Here is a 12,234-nt window from a genome sequence, read left to right as displayed (position 1 = left end):
CTGCTGATTGATGTGTGTATGGAGATAGTTTACGTAATACTTCCTAATACTGCTGAGGCGACTATCGAGTGCTGATAACGGCTATCAGTTGCAAATCTGTTCTTTCCGCCAGCTTTGATGTGAAAAGGCGATTTTGATTTTGTGTGTGATAGGCACAAATTGTTCTAAGAGAGGGGGGTTGAAGAACCCACATCTAAACATATATCAGATGATCCAAATAAAACACCAAAACATTTATTCCTACGTAATACAGATCATACAAGGAGAGCACGGAAAATTAACACAACCAATTGCAACATAAGTACTGGCACAGCAAGAAACATGAACGGATTCTAAGTAGAAACCAACCGAATTCATTTCATTTCAATTTTTATATTAATCGCTGTGAATCAATGATTCATTGGGTGAGCAAGGTATTGAATCATCCCGGAGCAAATTTCGTTTGTACCGAAGTCACAATGCCTCCCAGAAATCATTTCTTGCTTCGATGAGCGTTTTATGGACATGGAGTTCGAGCAAATAATACAGATGTTTAACCAGGTTAAGTTTTGCCGATTGAGGAGAAGTACCCATTTCTTCAAAAGGTATTAAATTTAGTAGTTTTGGCATTGATCATGACAATATTAAAGTGTTATGCGGGCGTGAATCCGGTGTCAGATTGTCGCTGACGGCTACCGCAAGGCCTAGTGGAGAAAGATGCTTTCTATGAGCAATAATAAGGAGTTGAGGAAATAATAATAGTGATCTGAATGTCAAGGTGGGATTTGACAACAGCAGACACACAGACAGAAAACACGTTCACGATAATGAGGTGAAAGATTTGGTGATTTCTGCAGCTTTCACCGTTTCGTCATTGATTATATATTGTTTGAGCGCAGAGCCTATCATAATAAGTTCAGTGAGGATTTAACTTACCACACCGTACGAGCAATCATGATAAAATGACATATAATTGGGCAAAATGTCACGTGCCGCATCAAGGTAAAATTTGAGGTTGAAAGCGGAGTCCATTAGAATTGCATCTTGTCATCGATATTATTTCTTCTTTTTATCGGTGATATTCTTCATCTTGCCTTGTCCAGGGGACGTAGGGGAACTCAATGGACCATGGCATCTTTCCTCAAACCCCTCGGCTACGCTGATAGCATCTGTTTGCTCTCTCACCGGATCATGGAACTTGGCCAAATGTTTCTAGATTTGGAAAAAGAGGCAAGTAGAGTTGGACTGAAGATAAACACCAACAAAGCCTATGCTTTCGGCGAGCATCAATGGATGGAGCATCGATCAATTTTATATCTAGGAAACGTAGTTTTTGCCGACGGTACACCGAACTGGATGTTACTCGAAGCATTAACATCTCTAGATCTGCCTTCGTTGCCCTGTCTAAAATCTGGAAATGCAGTTATCTCAATGTCGAAATCAAGTTGAGACTGTTCGGTGCTAATGTTCTTTCTGTGTTACTATATGGTAGTAGCACATGGAAACTGACCCCCACTGTTACTCAAAAGCTCCAAGCCTTCGTGCGTCATATCATCGAAGTACGCTGGTTTGAGGAGGAATTAGATCGGCACACAGGCCTGACACTCATAGGCGCTGTGATCGGAAGGCGAAAATGGCAGGGTCACACATTAAGGAGGGACAACAATTGCATTGCAGGCTACTCCCCCAAGATTTCCACAATCAGATGGTCATGGTGTTGCTCATAAATTTCGTTGTTATATAAACTATGCAATCGTCCAATCTCATATAGGTAAATTCTTCGGAGGATTCTTTTCTGGAATGCGGCTAATGTGTCGTCTTGCCTTTATTAATATACAGCCAAGATCGCTGTCTGCTCGATCTGGATGTAGGTAGATTGTACATTTTGGGCTTTTCTTCCCATAACATCTCAAATCTTGAGCATCAGTTAAGGAAGCGTTTAATGTAGTTGGTCGGCTCCATATTTAACTAGTTGGGCTATAAATTTAAGTCGATGGATTGCACGAATTGTTTCATTCATGTTTGGTGGTGGCAACATTTGTTCCTTGTCTTCAGTTGGCGGAACCTCCAAGTCGCTAATATTTTGGTTGTTTAGCAGCATCAAAGTATTCAACCTATCGCTCCAATATGCCCATACAGTTGCAAATCAGATTTCTCTCTTTGTTTCGGCAAGATGAGCATCGAGGTGTATAAGGCTTCATCCTGCTAACTCGGTAGAACTGGTAAAACTTGTGTGCCAGGTGCGATTGCTACTTGCACTTTTTGAGTTCACAAATTTGTTGGTTCTACTGGGCATTTTTTTCTTTCTGTGAAGTCGCGTCTCCACTCCACGAAGTTCGTGATAGGTCTCTACGCGTACTCGCGTATTTTGACAGTAGAGTATTGCCCGGTATGCAACATTTGTTTCAAAACAAGTGTCTTAGTCTCAATCTTTGACCGAATGTATAATTGAACAATTAATGAAATAATTGATAAGAACTTTCCTACTCCTACTACGGGCAGCGAACCTTGATCACATGGCTCTATTTTAGCCTTATTAACTGCTGTAGGAAGGACAGTTCTAAAATGATTCCGGAAAATGGAGTTTTCCGCATAGTAAGATGTGCTCGATAGCCCGGGATTCATCTCATCTTGTGACAGGTATTAGAATGCATAATCCGTAATACCGCAGCATTTTTGCCTTGCTAGCGTTTTCTCCCCAGTTCCAGACAGCTGAGAAGCATGGATACTGGGTTTTCTTTTCCTTATCTCTTTTCATCACAAGGGAAAATTTCCTGTGCGATTTTTATTTACTAGGATTGTATTTTGCCTATCTTGGCCAGGAATTCACGGAAGAGAGTCCTTGCGGAGATTCACTCGCCCCTTCTCGGGTGGAAGGGGATAAAAGACACCTTCACAGTTGGATGTAGCTTTCTTAAGATTCTGAGGTATCTATCTTATGGTATCCAAGGCTTCACCGATGATGCTTAGAACTTGTTGGGACATCTGCGGTGTCCGGATCCCTCTCTCAATCAAGGCTTGGCGCGACCTACCGCGCTTCCGCGACCTATTTAGCATCGTGTTTCAGTTTGCTCTGCAGCATCATTCACCTTTCTCCCTTCCTCCCGAAATAATTCAAATCGACTCAGTTCCCCTCTAAACGTGACTACTTCTGGCACAGTAGGGCAGTGCCGAGAACAATATCTGCGGTTCGAAAGTGGCCAATCTTCCGCTGGGAGCTCTCCCTATTCACAATTACCACCAGGTTGCCGAACTTCAGTTGTATGTCCGCCGATCTAGTTGAGCCAGTACAGGTGGTTAGTACCTACCTATGGCCTTATCGTGCCTTTCTAGAACTAAGTCTCACTCTTGAGCCCCAAAGCTGTCACACTCCTGAGCAATCTGGATCCATTCTTTGTGGGTATAATGCTTAACCTCTCCTTCCTTTTCACGTATTCTCATCATGGCTGATTTTCCCTCAGATGCTCCTATTGGCGATCGATATTGGTCTCGAGTTTCATTCTGCTATCGATTATTTCAACTACAGCAGATAAATTTTTCCAAATGCTTCCAAAATTTCACTTAAACAATCAAGTTAACTTTGGGAGCGAAGAATTTGCGGTTTTATACGTTAGAAGACCTTACGTTATCTCAATAATGTTTCGCTTTTTTTGTTGTTCCAGATTCAGTAAATATCGAACCAGAGGTGACTGAACTTGAATCTACATCCTATGACAATCCTAATACGCGTCTACAATCCAAGGAAACATCGAGCGATTTCATAGTGTCTAAATCGAGTAGAACTTCCCCAGCACGCCGCCGAATTAAGAATACTATTCCATCGGACAATTTTGAGCGATACTTGGCGTCAATTATCAGAAGATATCCACCAATGACTGAGCGCGATCGAGTAATGTTTTGGAAATTCACGCCAGACACAACCGAAAATGAAAATGGTGTCAAAAACGAATCAGCAGAGACAAAGTCAATAACACAAAGTACAAATGTGAGAAAGATAATGGAGAATAATAATGAAAAACCTTTTCTCGCGGGTGTTGAAGCAAAGAACAAACAAAAAGGTAATATATCGGAGGCAGAAAGCATTCTCCTTACAATAAATACGACCACAAATGAATTGATACAATCAGAATTCCTACATTCTGCTGATCCGAAAACAATATCGACATCCCCAGTGAATTTATCAGAGACCAGGGATAACTCAAGTATAATCAAAATCTATCCAAGGCGTGAACCCCTGCGAAGGGTTTATGGAAACGCTCGACAAATGAAGCAGAAGTCCTCTAATAAGGATAGTGTAGATTCGGCCTTTAAAGTTCCCTCTAATGAAGACTATCCAAACAAAACAATCAAATCTATACTCAACAAAGTGGACGTCTCATCTACACAAAAAGAAGAATTTTATAAATACTTAGGTTTAGAAACAACATCACCTAATGGAAGAAGTGACCATACGGTCACAAAGAAGAACAACAAAAGGCGATCTTTAAGAGTCAGACAGATGCAAATAAAACAAGAGACGAACAAAAGGGCGAAAGAACGTAGAGAGAGTAGTCCACCGCTGGAAAATTGTGACCAGAAGGAAAACGAAAAACTTCAAAGGTGAGTTTATTATTTTGGCGCATTTTCTGCACCAGTCGTCGCATGTCCTTTTTTCTGCGCGTTGCGCTTTTGGGTGTACGTCTTTTATTTCTCGTAGTGGTGTGTTCTTCTTTTTCGGGGTTTCCTTTGTTTCCAAGCCGTTCGCGGTAGTAATTAATGGAACGCCGAAGCTCATATCTGTGCGAGTTTGGTGTCATTTTCAGGAGTTACAAGCGTGAGTCTATCTTTCCTTTATTTCTTTTTCATTCTCTTTTGTTTTTGGCTTTTTATATATTTTGTGCCATGCTGGCCAGGTGTATCGTATAGTTGTTGTGAATTTATCTTTTGCGCGCTTTTTCCTCAAACTGCGCAGTGTGTAAGTTGTAAAAACTATATCTCAGTGTTGGTTCTCTTGTTTTGTGGTGCCCCTACTAAAGGCTATTTCTTATTGCTTAGGTTTTTTTTTTGCTCGTCGACACTCGGCTTCCCATCCTGGGTACGGGTTCCTTTTTCGCTTTGTCTTCCACAACCCTACCGTCTTTTGTTCCCCTAACTGCATCCAAGCCACATTTGTTTCTGTTCTAAACTTGTTTAGCGGCGACACTCACAGACTCCAGTACGTGGACTCTGTGGAACGCATTCCCACAGTCCGGCAGCATGGGAGATGCAGCAGGCTTCCATCTTGGAAGCCCACCGCGGAGGTCCCCGCAGGACATGAAACATGAGGTTTGAATAAATTTCTTCGCCTTTCAAAAAATGGATTTCATCAACATCATCAACGACGCAACAACTGGTATCCAGTCAAGGTCTGCCTTAATAAGGAACGCCAGATATCCCGGTTTTGCGCCGAAGTCTTCCAATTCGATATCCCTAAAAGGTACCTCTGGTCCTGGCCTACGCTATCGTTCCATTTCAGGTAGGGTCTGACTCGTCTTCTTTTTCTACCATAGATATTGCCCTTATAGACTTCGGGCTGGATCATCTCCATCCATACGGATTAAGTGACCCACCCACCGCAACATATTGAACCGGATTTTATTCACAACCTGACGGTCATGGTATTACTCATAGATTTCGTAAGAGCTTTGAGCTTTGAGCTTTGGTGAGAGATTTCGAGGGCATTTCATCAACGTTAAACCTAAAAGTAAACTTGCCAAAAAGAACACAGAGCCATCAGGGGCAGATCTATTTCCCCAAATCACAAGCTCGCAAACTCGCAAAGCCCAATCACATCCTAGCTCAGGTGAAAGAATATCCCATTCTCAAAGGCGATTTTCCCAAGCCCCGTTCTCTGTTCCCGGAGAAAAGCTTTGCTTACAGGAGTCGCAGGTCCATCTGCTCGTGCCTCAATAACTTGCTACTTCACATCGCCATTGAGCCAGAAAAAATATGTTCTTGGACTTTCTCTAGACATCAGTAAAGTTTACGAGAGGGTGGGCCTGTCCCTTCTCATAGGAAACATGGCTGACATGAATCTTTCTTCCGACATCGTCCTATCGATATGGAACATCTTGCGCAATAGGACGTTAACCATGCAGGGCCATCATGCCCTGATAAACAACGGCATTCCCTAAGGGTGTGACCTCAGCCCAGTAATCTCCAACATTTATACGACCTTTCCGCATCTGAAATGCTTCAGCAAAGTCGAAATTTTCCAATACGCTGGCAACTTTCTAATTATCGTCCTCGGCTCAATGTATGCGGTCTCAATACCAATAACTTCTATCTTGAGCATAACACAGTTAAGTAAGTCACAGTTAAGGACCACAAGTAACACAGGATCATACATTTTGCCCGGGGAATAACCGGGGACTCCACCCTAGAGAAGCCCTCAAGCTATTTAGAGGGATTGTCAGAGCAATCCTTAATTATGCCTCCTCTTCAGTATTCGCTCCCAAATACCTTGAGATGAAAATTGGAATCTCTCACTGTAGCCTCCCTGAAGCGCTATCTTGGTCTCATGAGGCTCTCTCCAACACATGTCGTCTTTGCTGTATCGGGCGAACCTGGTCCTTCATACAGGAAAACTTTACTAACGGTAAGGGGATTCTCAATGCCAAAAGGTTCAATCCTAGAAAATTCACGTGCGGACTTAACCCCCATCCCGTTCAAGTACTTCTAGTCTCTAACTTTTCCTTTCGCAAAGAGGCTAGTATCAGACTCTAGCTTCGCTCTTCTCTCTCCTGCTCATGTTTTTCCACCCCCTTCACTTTCCACATCTAAGCTAACCCCTCCGTTTTTCCTTTTTCATTTTTCTTTTTTACGTTAGTTTTTTGTGTGCTATCTCAGTTTTTACTTCAATAATCGCACACCAGAGTCGCACACCCTGGGCTTATCCTGTTTTTCCTTTTTTGCTTTTCTTCGATTTCCTTTTTTTCACGTCTGTAAAATAAGGAGATACAATCAGTCTCCTTTTCCCTGTCCTGCATCTTCAAAGTTGTGGACCAGTATCAGCAGGACGCCATGACGAGATACCTTTAACTACTAACTTACTAACACTGCTCAAAACTATGAAGATCAACATTTGAATTTGCACTGCATCATAAACATCGAAAACCTTGGCATCATAGGCAACAGCCTGCCACTCCGTACCTGCCGGGAGTCAGATCGGTGCGACAAAGCATAGCATCAAGTCGGGAAATCCGATGAATTGTCTATTGTCTTGTTGATGTTTTTATACGCCGAAACAAAGTTGACAAAAGCAACATCAAGCTTTTATAGCGACACGTACCTTGTGTATGTGTGTGTTTGAGGAGGGGGAGAGGCAAAGCCTCCCTCTCAGACCTTAATGGTCCATTGTACTCGATTCCCCCATCTAACGGAATATCCTGGATTCGTTTATGTATCGCAGGATTTCCGTTAGTGGATGTGATGCTACCCGCTGTAGTTGGAACACATCAGCACCATAAATTTGATGTCTGATGCGTCCGTAAGCGGGGCACTGTTCCGTGGATTCCGCTTCCTTAATACAGGATGAACACGTATTATCTTGGATAATTCCAATTCTGAACATATGCCCAGCCAGAATGCCCACAATACTTTTGCAAGTCTTCCTGCTTTTCGACAGGATAAACTTTGCAATATGCTTGTTTGGTTCTGATAGGAAAAGTTTCAGTCTACCATCATTAAGGCTTCGCCATCTGTCATTATGGGAAGGTTGTTCCCAGTTTTTGATAGCAGCATCAGCCAATGCTATCGACACCCCAATTGCTGGTTCCGGTCTGGGTATGGGGAAAGTTAAAGCCTCTTTTGTTAAGGCATCCGAGATTTCATTTCCCTCTACACCGCAATGACCAGGTACCCAGAGTAAATCCACCGTATTGAATCAAGAAACAGAATTCAATCCGTTTTTACATCCCTTAACGGGATTTGAAGTGATCAAAGTACTACTCAACGCCCAGTTGACTCAGCTGTGAATGAGCACCTGAGTCAAATCAGAGTAATAATCTCGGGTGAGCGCAATGCTGACCACATTGCCTCATACAGTGTACTGTAGTGTACCGTAACGGTCTTGAATGAAGTGCCCTAACGCACTTCAAGGCCCTAATCCAGTATGGATTGTTGCGCCAGCGATTATTATTATTATTAACAACCGCTTTCGCGGTTCCCCTTGCAACATCTTCGTGTTGAAGGGTTTGCGGAAACCGCCAATTCACGTCTTCCCATTTCTGAGACCTGTTTTCCCGGGTGGTGTACTTCCAAGAGAGTCTAGATTCAACTCTGGAGTTCGTGCAAATATCATCCGGTTTTCTAAGAGAGTCCAACTTGGCCGTCTCATCCTTATTAAGGACTCTGCACAGCCTGGAAGTCTTCCTTTCACCTTCCAGTTCCTCCTAGTATGCTCTAAAAGAGTCTCGTTTCGAACGCTTTACGACCTTTTTACATTCACGTTGCGAGTTCCGGAAGTTTAGCCAGTTTTCATTTTTATTGCTTTTGGAGGCACGATTTAGAAGTCTCTGAAGTTCTCGGTCCCAACATGGAACTTTTTTACCACGTTGGCCTCTGGAAAAAGGACAAGTCTCTCCAAAGCACTCTAAAAGTGTGCGATTCAGAGTTTTCATTTGATTTTCTATCGCCAAATGAGTCCTTAGTCGCTAAGAAATCATCGAACTTCGTCCAAATCCGTTTTCCTAGAATTCCATTCCATTCCAGGCTGTTCTGCAATAGTCTAACTATCGCAAATTCTAAGTAATGGTGATCTGAGAGTGAGACTTCATCTAGCACTCGCCAGTTTCTAATCAACTCTAACAACTTTGAAGTTCAGATTGTTAGGTCAATTACTTCACTTCTTCTTGGCCCCACGAACGTAGGGTCGCACCCTATTTTTTGCAGGATAAATTAAAAATTCGAGTTCACTTGATTCTGCATACACTACCAGATCCCTTAGTTCTTGCGTCGGCGGAGGGCATAAAGAATCATAAGGTAAGTGGCAGAGGCAACTATGACGTTTCTTCTTTTACCATTAACCTGGTATTGTAAGTTGACCGCAACAAGGTCCTGGGAACAGAATTGTCTCAGCATGGTTGCCTCTATTTCGACATCAGAACGCAGGCCCTCGGTCTCGAGGATCTTTCATCGAAGAAGATCCTGGTCGACTTAACTGATCCACTACAGATTCTGTTAAAATGAACCCATGGCTCTTGAACCAGAAATATATAAGGACAGTCCTGCAACTTTGCCGCCAGTAGATAGGAAGAAGTTTTGGGATGCTGCAGGTTGATTTGACTAACACTTATGTTTGTAGCCATAAGTGTAGTCTGATATGAAAATCGCCACTAACGGATCTCATCGGGGTTGACAGTTTTCCCTCACCTTCCGCCGAAAGTTCCGCTTTTTTGCGTCCGATTTCTCTGGATATCTCCACACTTTGTGGTATAGCAATGTACATGTCCTCATTCTCAAGAAACTTCATCTACTTTCGCAGTGCCTTCTGTTGTCGTCGGCTAGAAGCCCTTTCAGGTTCACGGGGTCCGGGCTGCATGGATCTGTTTTCACATACCGGTGTTAGACCAGTAGCATCCACATTACCAGTTTCCTTTTCTTCCATTTTTCCTGGTACAGCCGGAGGAGAAGGTTCTGGCAGACAAGCCTGTAGTCCCTTCTCCTTTGCGGCTAAAGTTTCCATCTGTATTTTAGAAGAGTTAAACAACAGTGTCAAATTTCCAGTTCCTCTCATTAAGGGAGTCGCTGTACTATCCTTTTTGGCTGACCGCGTCGTAGACACCGGGTGTAGGTTTTCCACTGAAATGAAGAGCCTGTCTCCTCTGGGGATTTACAATCCTTTGTTTCCATGTTTCATGTATTTCTGGACACTTAGTGTAGCAGTAAACTACCACAAGCTCCCCCACCACGACAAGATGGTGTCCGAGGGGGACACATGCCTTAGTGGGAATCCATTGCTTCATTTGATTATACTTTATTAAAACTGACCTTTCCTAAACATCCTAAAAATATACACATACCTTTTTCGCCACGCATTAAATCAATTTAATATTTTTTAAATCATTGTCCGTTTTAGGATATCTCACGAAGCAATAACATCCCTATCGGATGGACAAAGCAAATCCTGCAACGAAAATCTGGACGATCGACTGCATCCACTTAATGGCTGTGAATCACATTCAATTAGTGGTCGCGAACTTCTATCACTAAATGGTCGAGAATTTTCGTATACAACACAACGAAGAACATGTGGATCAATTGTACGATCTGTTTCGGATAGGTGCATAGAATCAAAAGGTACAAACGTTTTACAAATAATGGAGAGAATCGACTACCCAAAACAAAAAGGCAACTCTAAAGCATTAGACAATTCATTGAGTCTATCACAGCAGCCCTTGACACGGTCAGCAGCAGTTAACAACAACAATAATAATCAAGAAATAGCGAAAACTACTGTAAAATATAACACCCGTATGTATCGTAAAAACGGTTGTAGTTTTGGAGAGTTCGGTCAAGGACTACATATGCCGCCTAAAGAGAAAACTTATGAAGTAATTGAGCTCGGTATTAATAGTACACAAGAACAGCAGGAAACAACTAAGAGTCCCTCTGGATCAACTAAGGAAGTTCGTTCAGATATAATCGAGGTAGGAAGAAAATGTCAGAAAAAGCATATGCAACAGAAAGTTCCTGCTGTAATTTCTTGCATGGAATCCGTTGCATACGAGAAGCCCATCCGCCTGAAAGAAATAGAGGAAAAATTCGCCAATATGGAAGCCAGTAGCATTCACATAGAAGATGAAAAGGCGATGTCGGGAAAGTCGGAACTTTCGAATAATTCGCCGAAGGATTCCATTGAAGTAGAAGAAACAATTGATCAAGAGTCATTTCAATCGGATTTAAACGGCTTTGATACGGCTTCTCTTGAAAATGAAGACATCGACTTTCAAGCAAGAAAATCTTCAGATAATTCATCTGCGTTACGATCGTCCAGTCATGAAAGTAGAATTAAATCACTGGAAAGAAACTCATTTGAATTACTGTCGCAACATTCAAAGCGAAGGAAGTCAATCAGTGAATCGGAATCACCCAAACTAAATTCTAAGGTTGAATTCGTCGAGAATGATTTGAGTGAACACAATGTGAACTTTCTTGCGAAAGATGAGGTCACAAACTTAAACAGAAATCAGTCAATCAGTGGAAAGTCGAGTGAATATAAATCGCAGCCACGTTTGGAATCAGAAATTTCTCAAGTGGAATTAAATACCGCGAAGTTTAAAGAAAAACCTCCTACAGACCCTTTGCTAGTAGAACCAGATATAATCTCGAGGAAGCCCCGTGGGCGTAAACTGAAACGTTTGGTTTCAGTACATAAATCACCATTGAAATTATTACGTTCATCTGGATCAACTCAAAGACTTTTACGACCGAAGATTCTCAAGGTGCTGACGAACCGTTTGAGGAAGACTAAGTCAAAACCCAAGTGCAATAAGAAAACTCTCATCAATGTTAGTTCAACTACAGATGATTTTTTGATACCGATTTCAATGGAGGATGCAGCTGTGAAATCTGATACGTATATTGCCCAAGATCCGTCAATTTCCCATTCGGTTGTATCGAATTCAAACGAAGCGGATGAATTGAAATCCGAAGTTGTATGTAAAGCTAATGTAGACTGTTTAGTGGAAGAGGAAGCTCCAAACCTGCTGTCTAATCCTTTGCAAAAATCAAATGGGGCCGTGTTACATGGTTTCTACGAACAAGATTTTCTCATCATCGTGCAAGAGCAGAAGATAAGTTTCTGGAAGTATATGAAAGTGATAAAAATGTTTGGCCTGCCGCAGGAATGGGAGCTGTTGGGTGAACGCGACAGATTACTAAATGGTAAGTTTCAAAACTTATTTATAGAGTGTATCTGAATTTAATTCTGTTTCGTGTTCATTGTTTTTATATTTTTATATTTTTATATTTTTTTTTATATTTATCTTCACTCCAAGTCTATTCACCTACTTTTCTAGATTCAGACCAAATTGGCCAAGATCGCTTAATAGCTCCTTATTGATTTAAGGTATCTAGGATATGAAATTTTCAGGGTGGAGAAGTGATCCTTAGAAAGTAGAACAGGCAATAAAGAAAATACTCTCGAATTTTTTTCCGATATGTGATTATTTTTTCATCTCTTCCGTGAACTTATCGAGTTTTCCCTTGGATGGTTTTCCTTTTGTTCTGAACTTC

General features: G+C 41.9%; 1 protein-coding gene across 1 annotated transcript in view; it reads left to right on the top strand.

Annotated features, from left to right (window-relative positions):
* Positions 1-12,234, top strand: part of LOC119651855 — a 28,247-nt gene that overhangs the window by 9,277 nt on the left and 6,736 nt on the right. Inside the window, exons 2-3 of the mRNA XM_038055657.1 lie at positions 3,642-4,578; positions 10,076-11,883. Of these exons, the coding sequence (XP_037911585.1) occupies positions 3,642-4,578; positions 10,076-11,883 (2,745 nt within the window). The remainder of the gene's footprint in view (positions 1-3,641; positions 4,579-10,075; positions 11,884-12,234) is intronic.

This window comes from Hermetia illucens, chromosome 3 (assembly GCF_905115235.1).
Source record: "Hermetia illucens chromosome 3, iHerIll2.2.curated.20191125, whole genome shotgun sequence".
NCBI lineage: Eukaryota > Metazoa > Arthropoda > Insecta > Diptera > Stratiomyidae > Hermetia > Hermetia illucens.
Note: the sequence above shows the minus strand (reverse complement) of the source record. Positions and strands in the feature narration are given on the sequence as shown.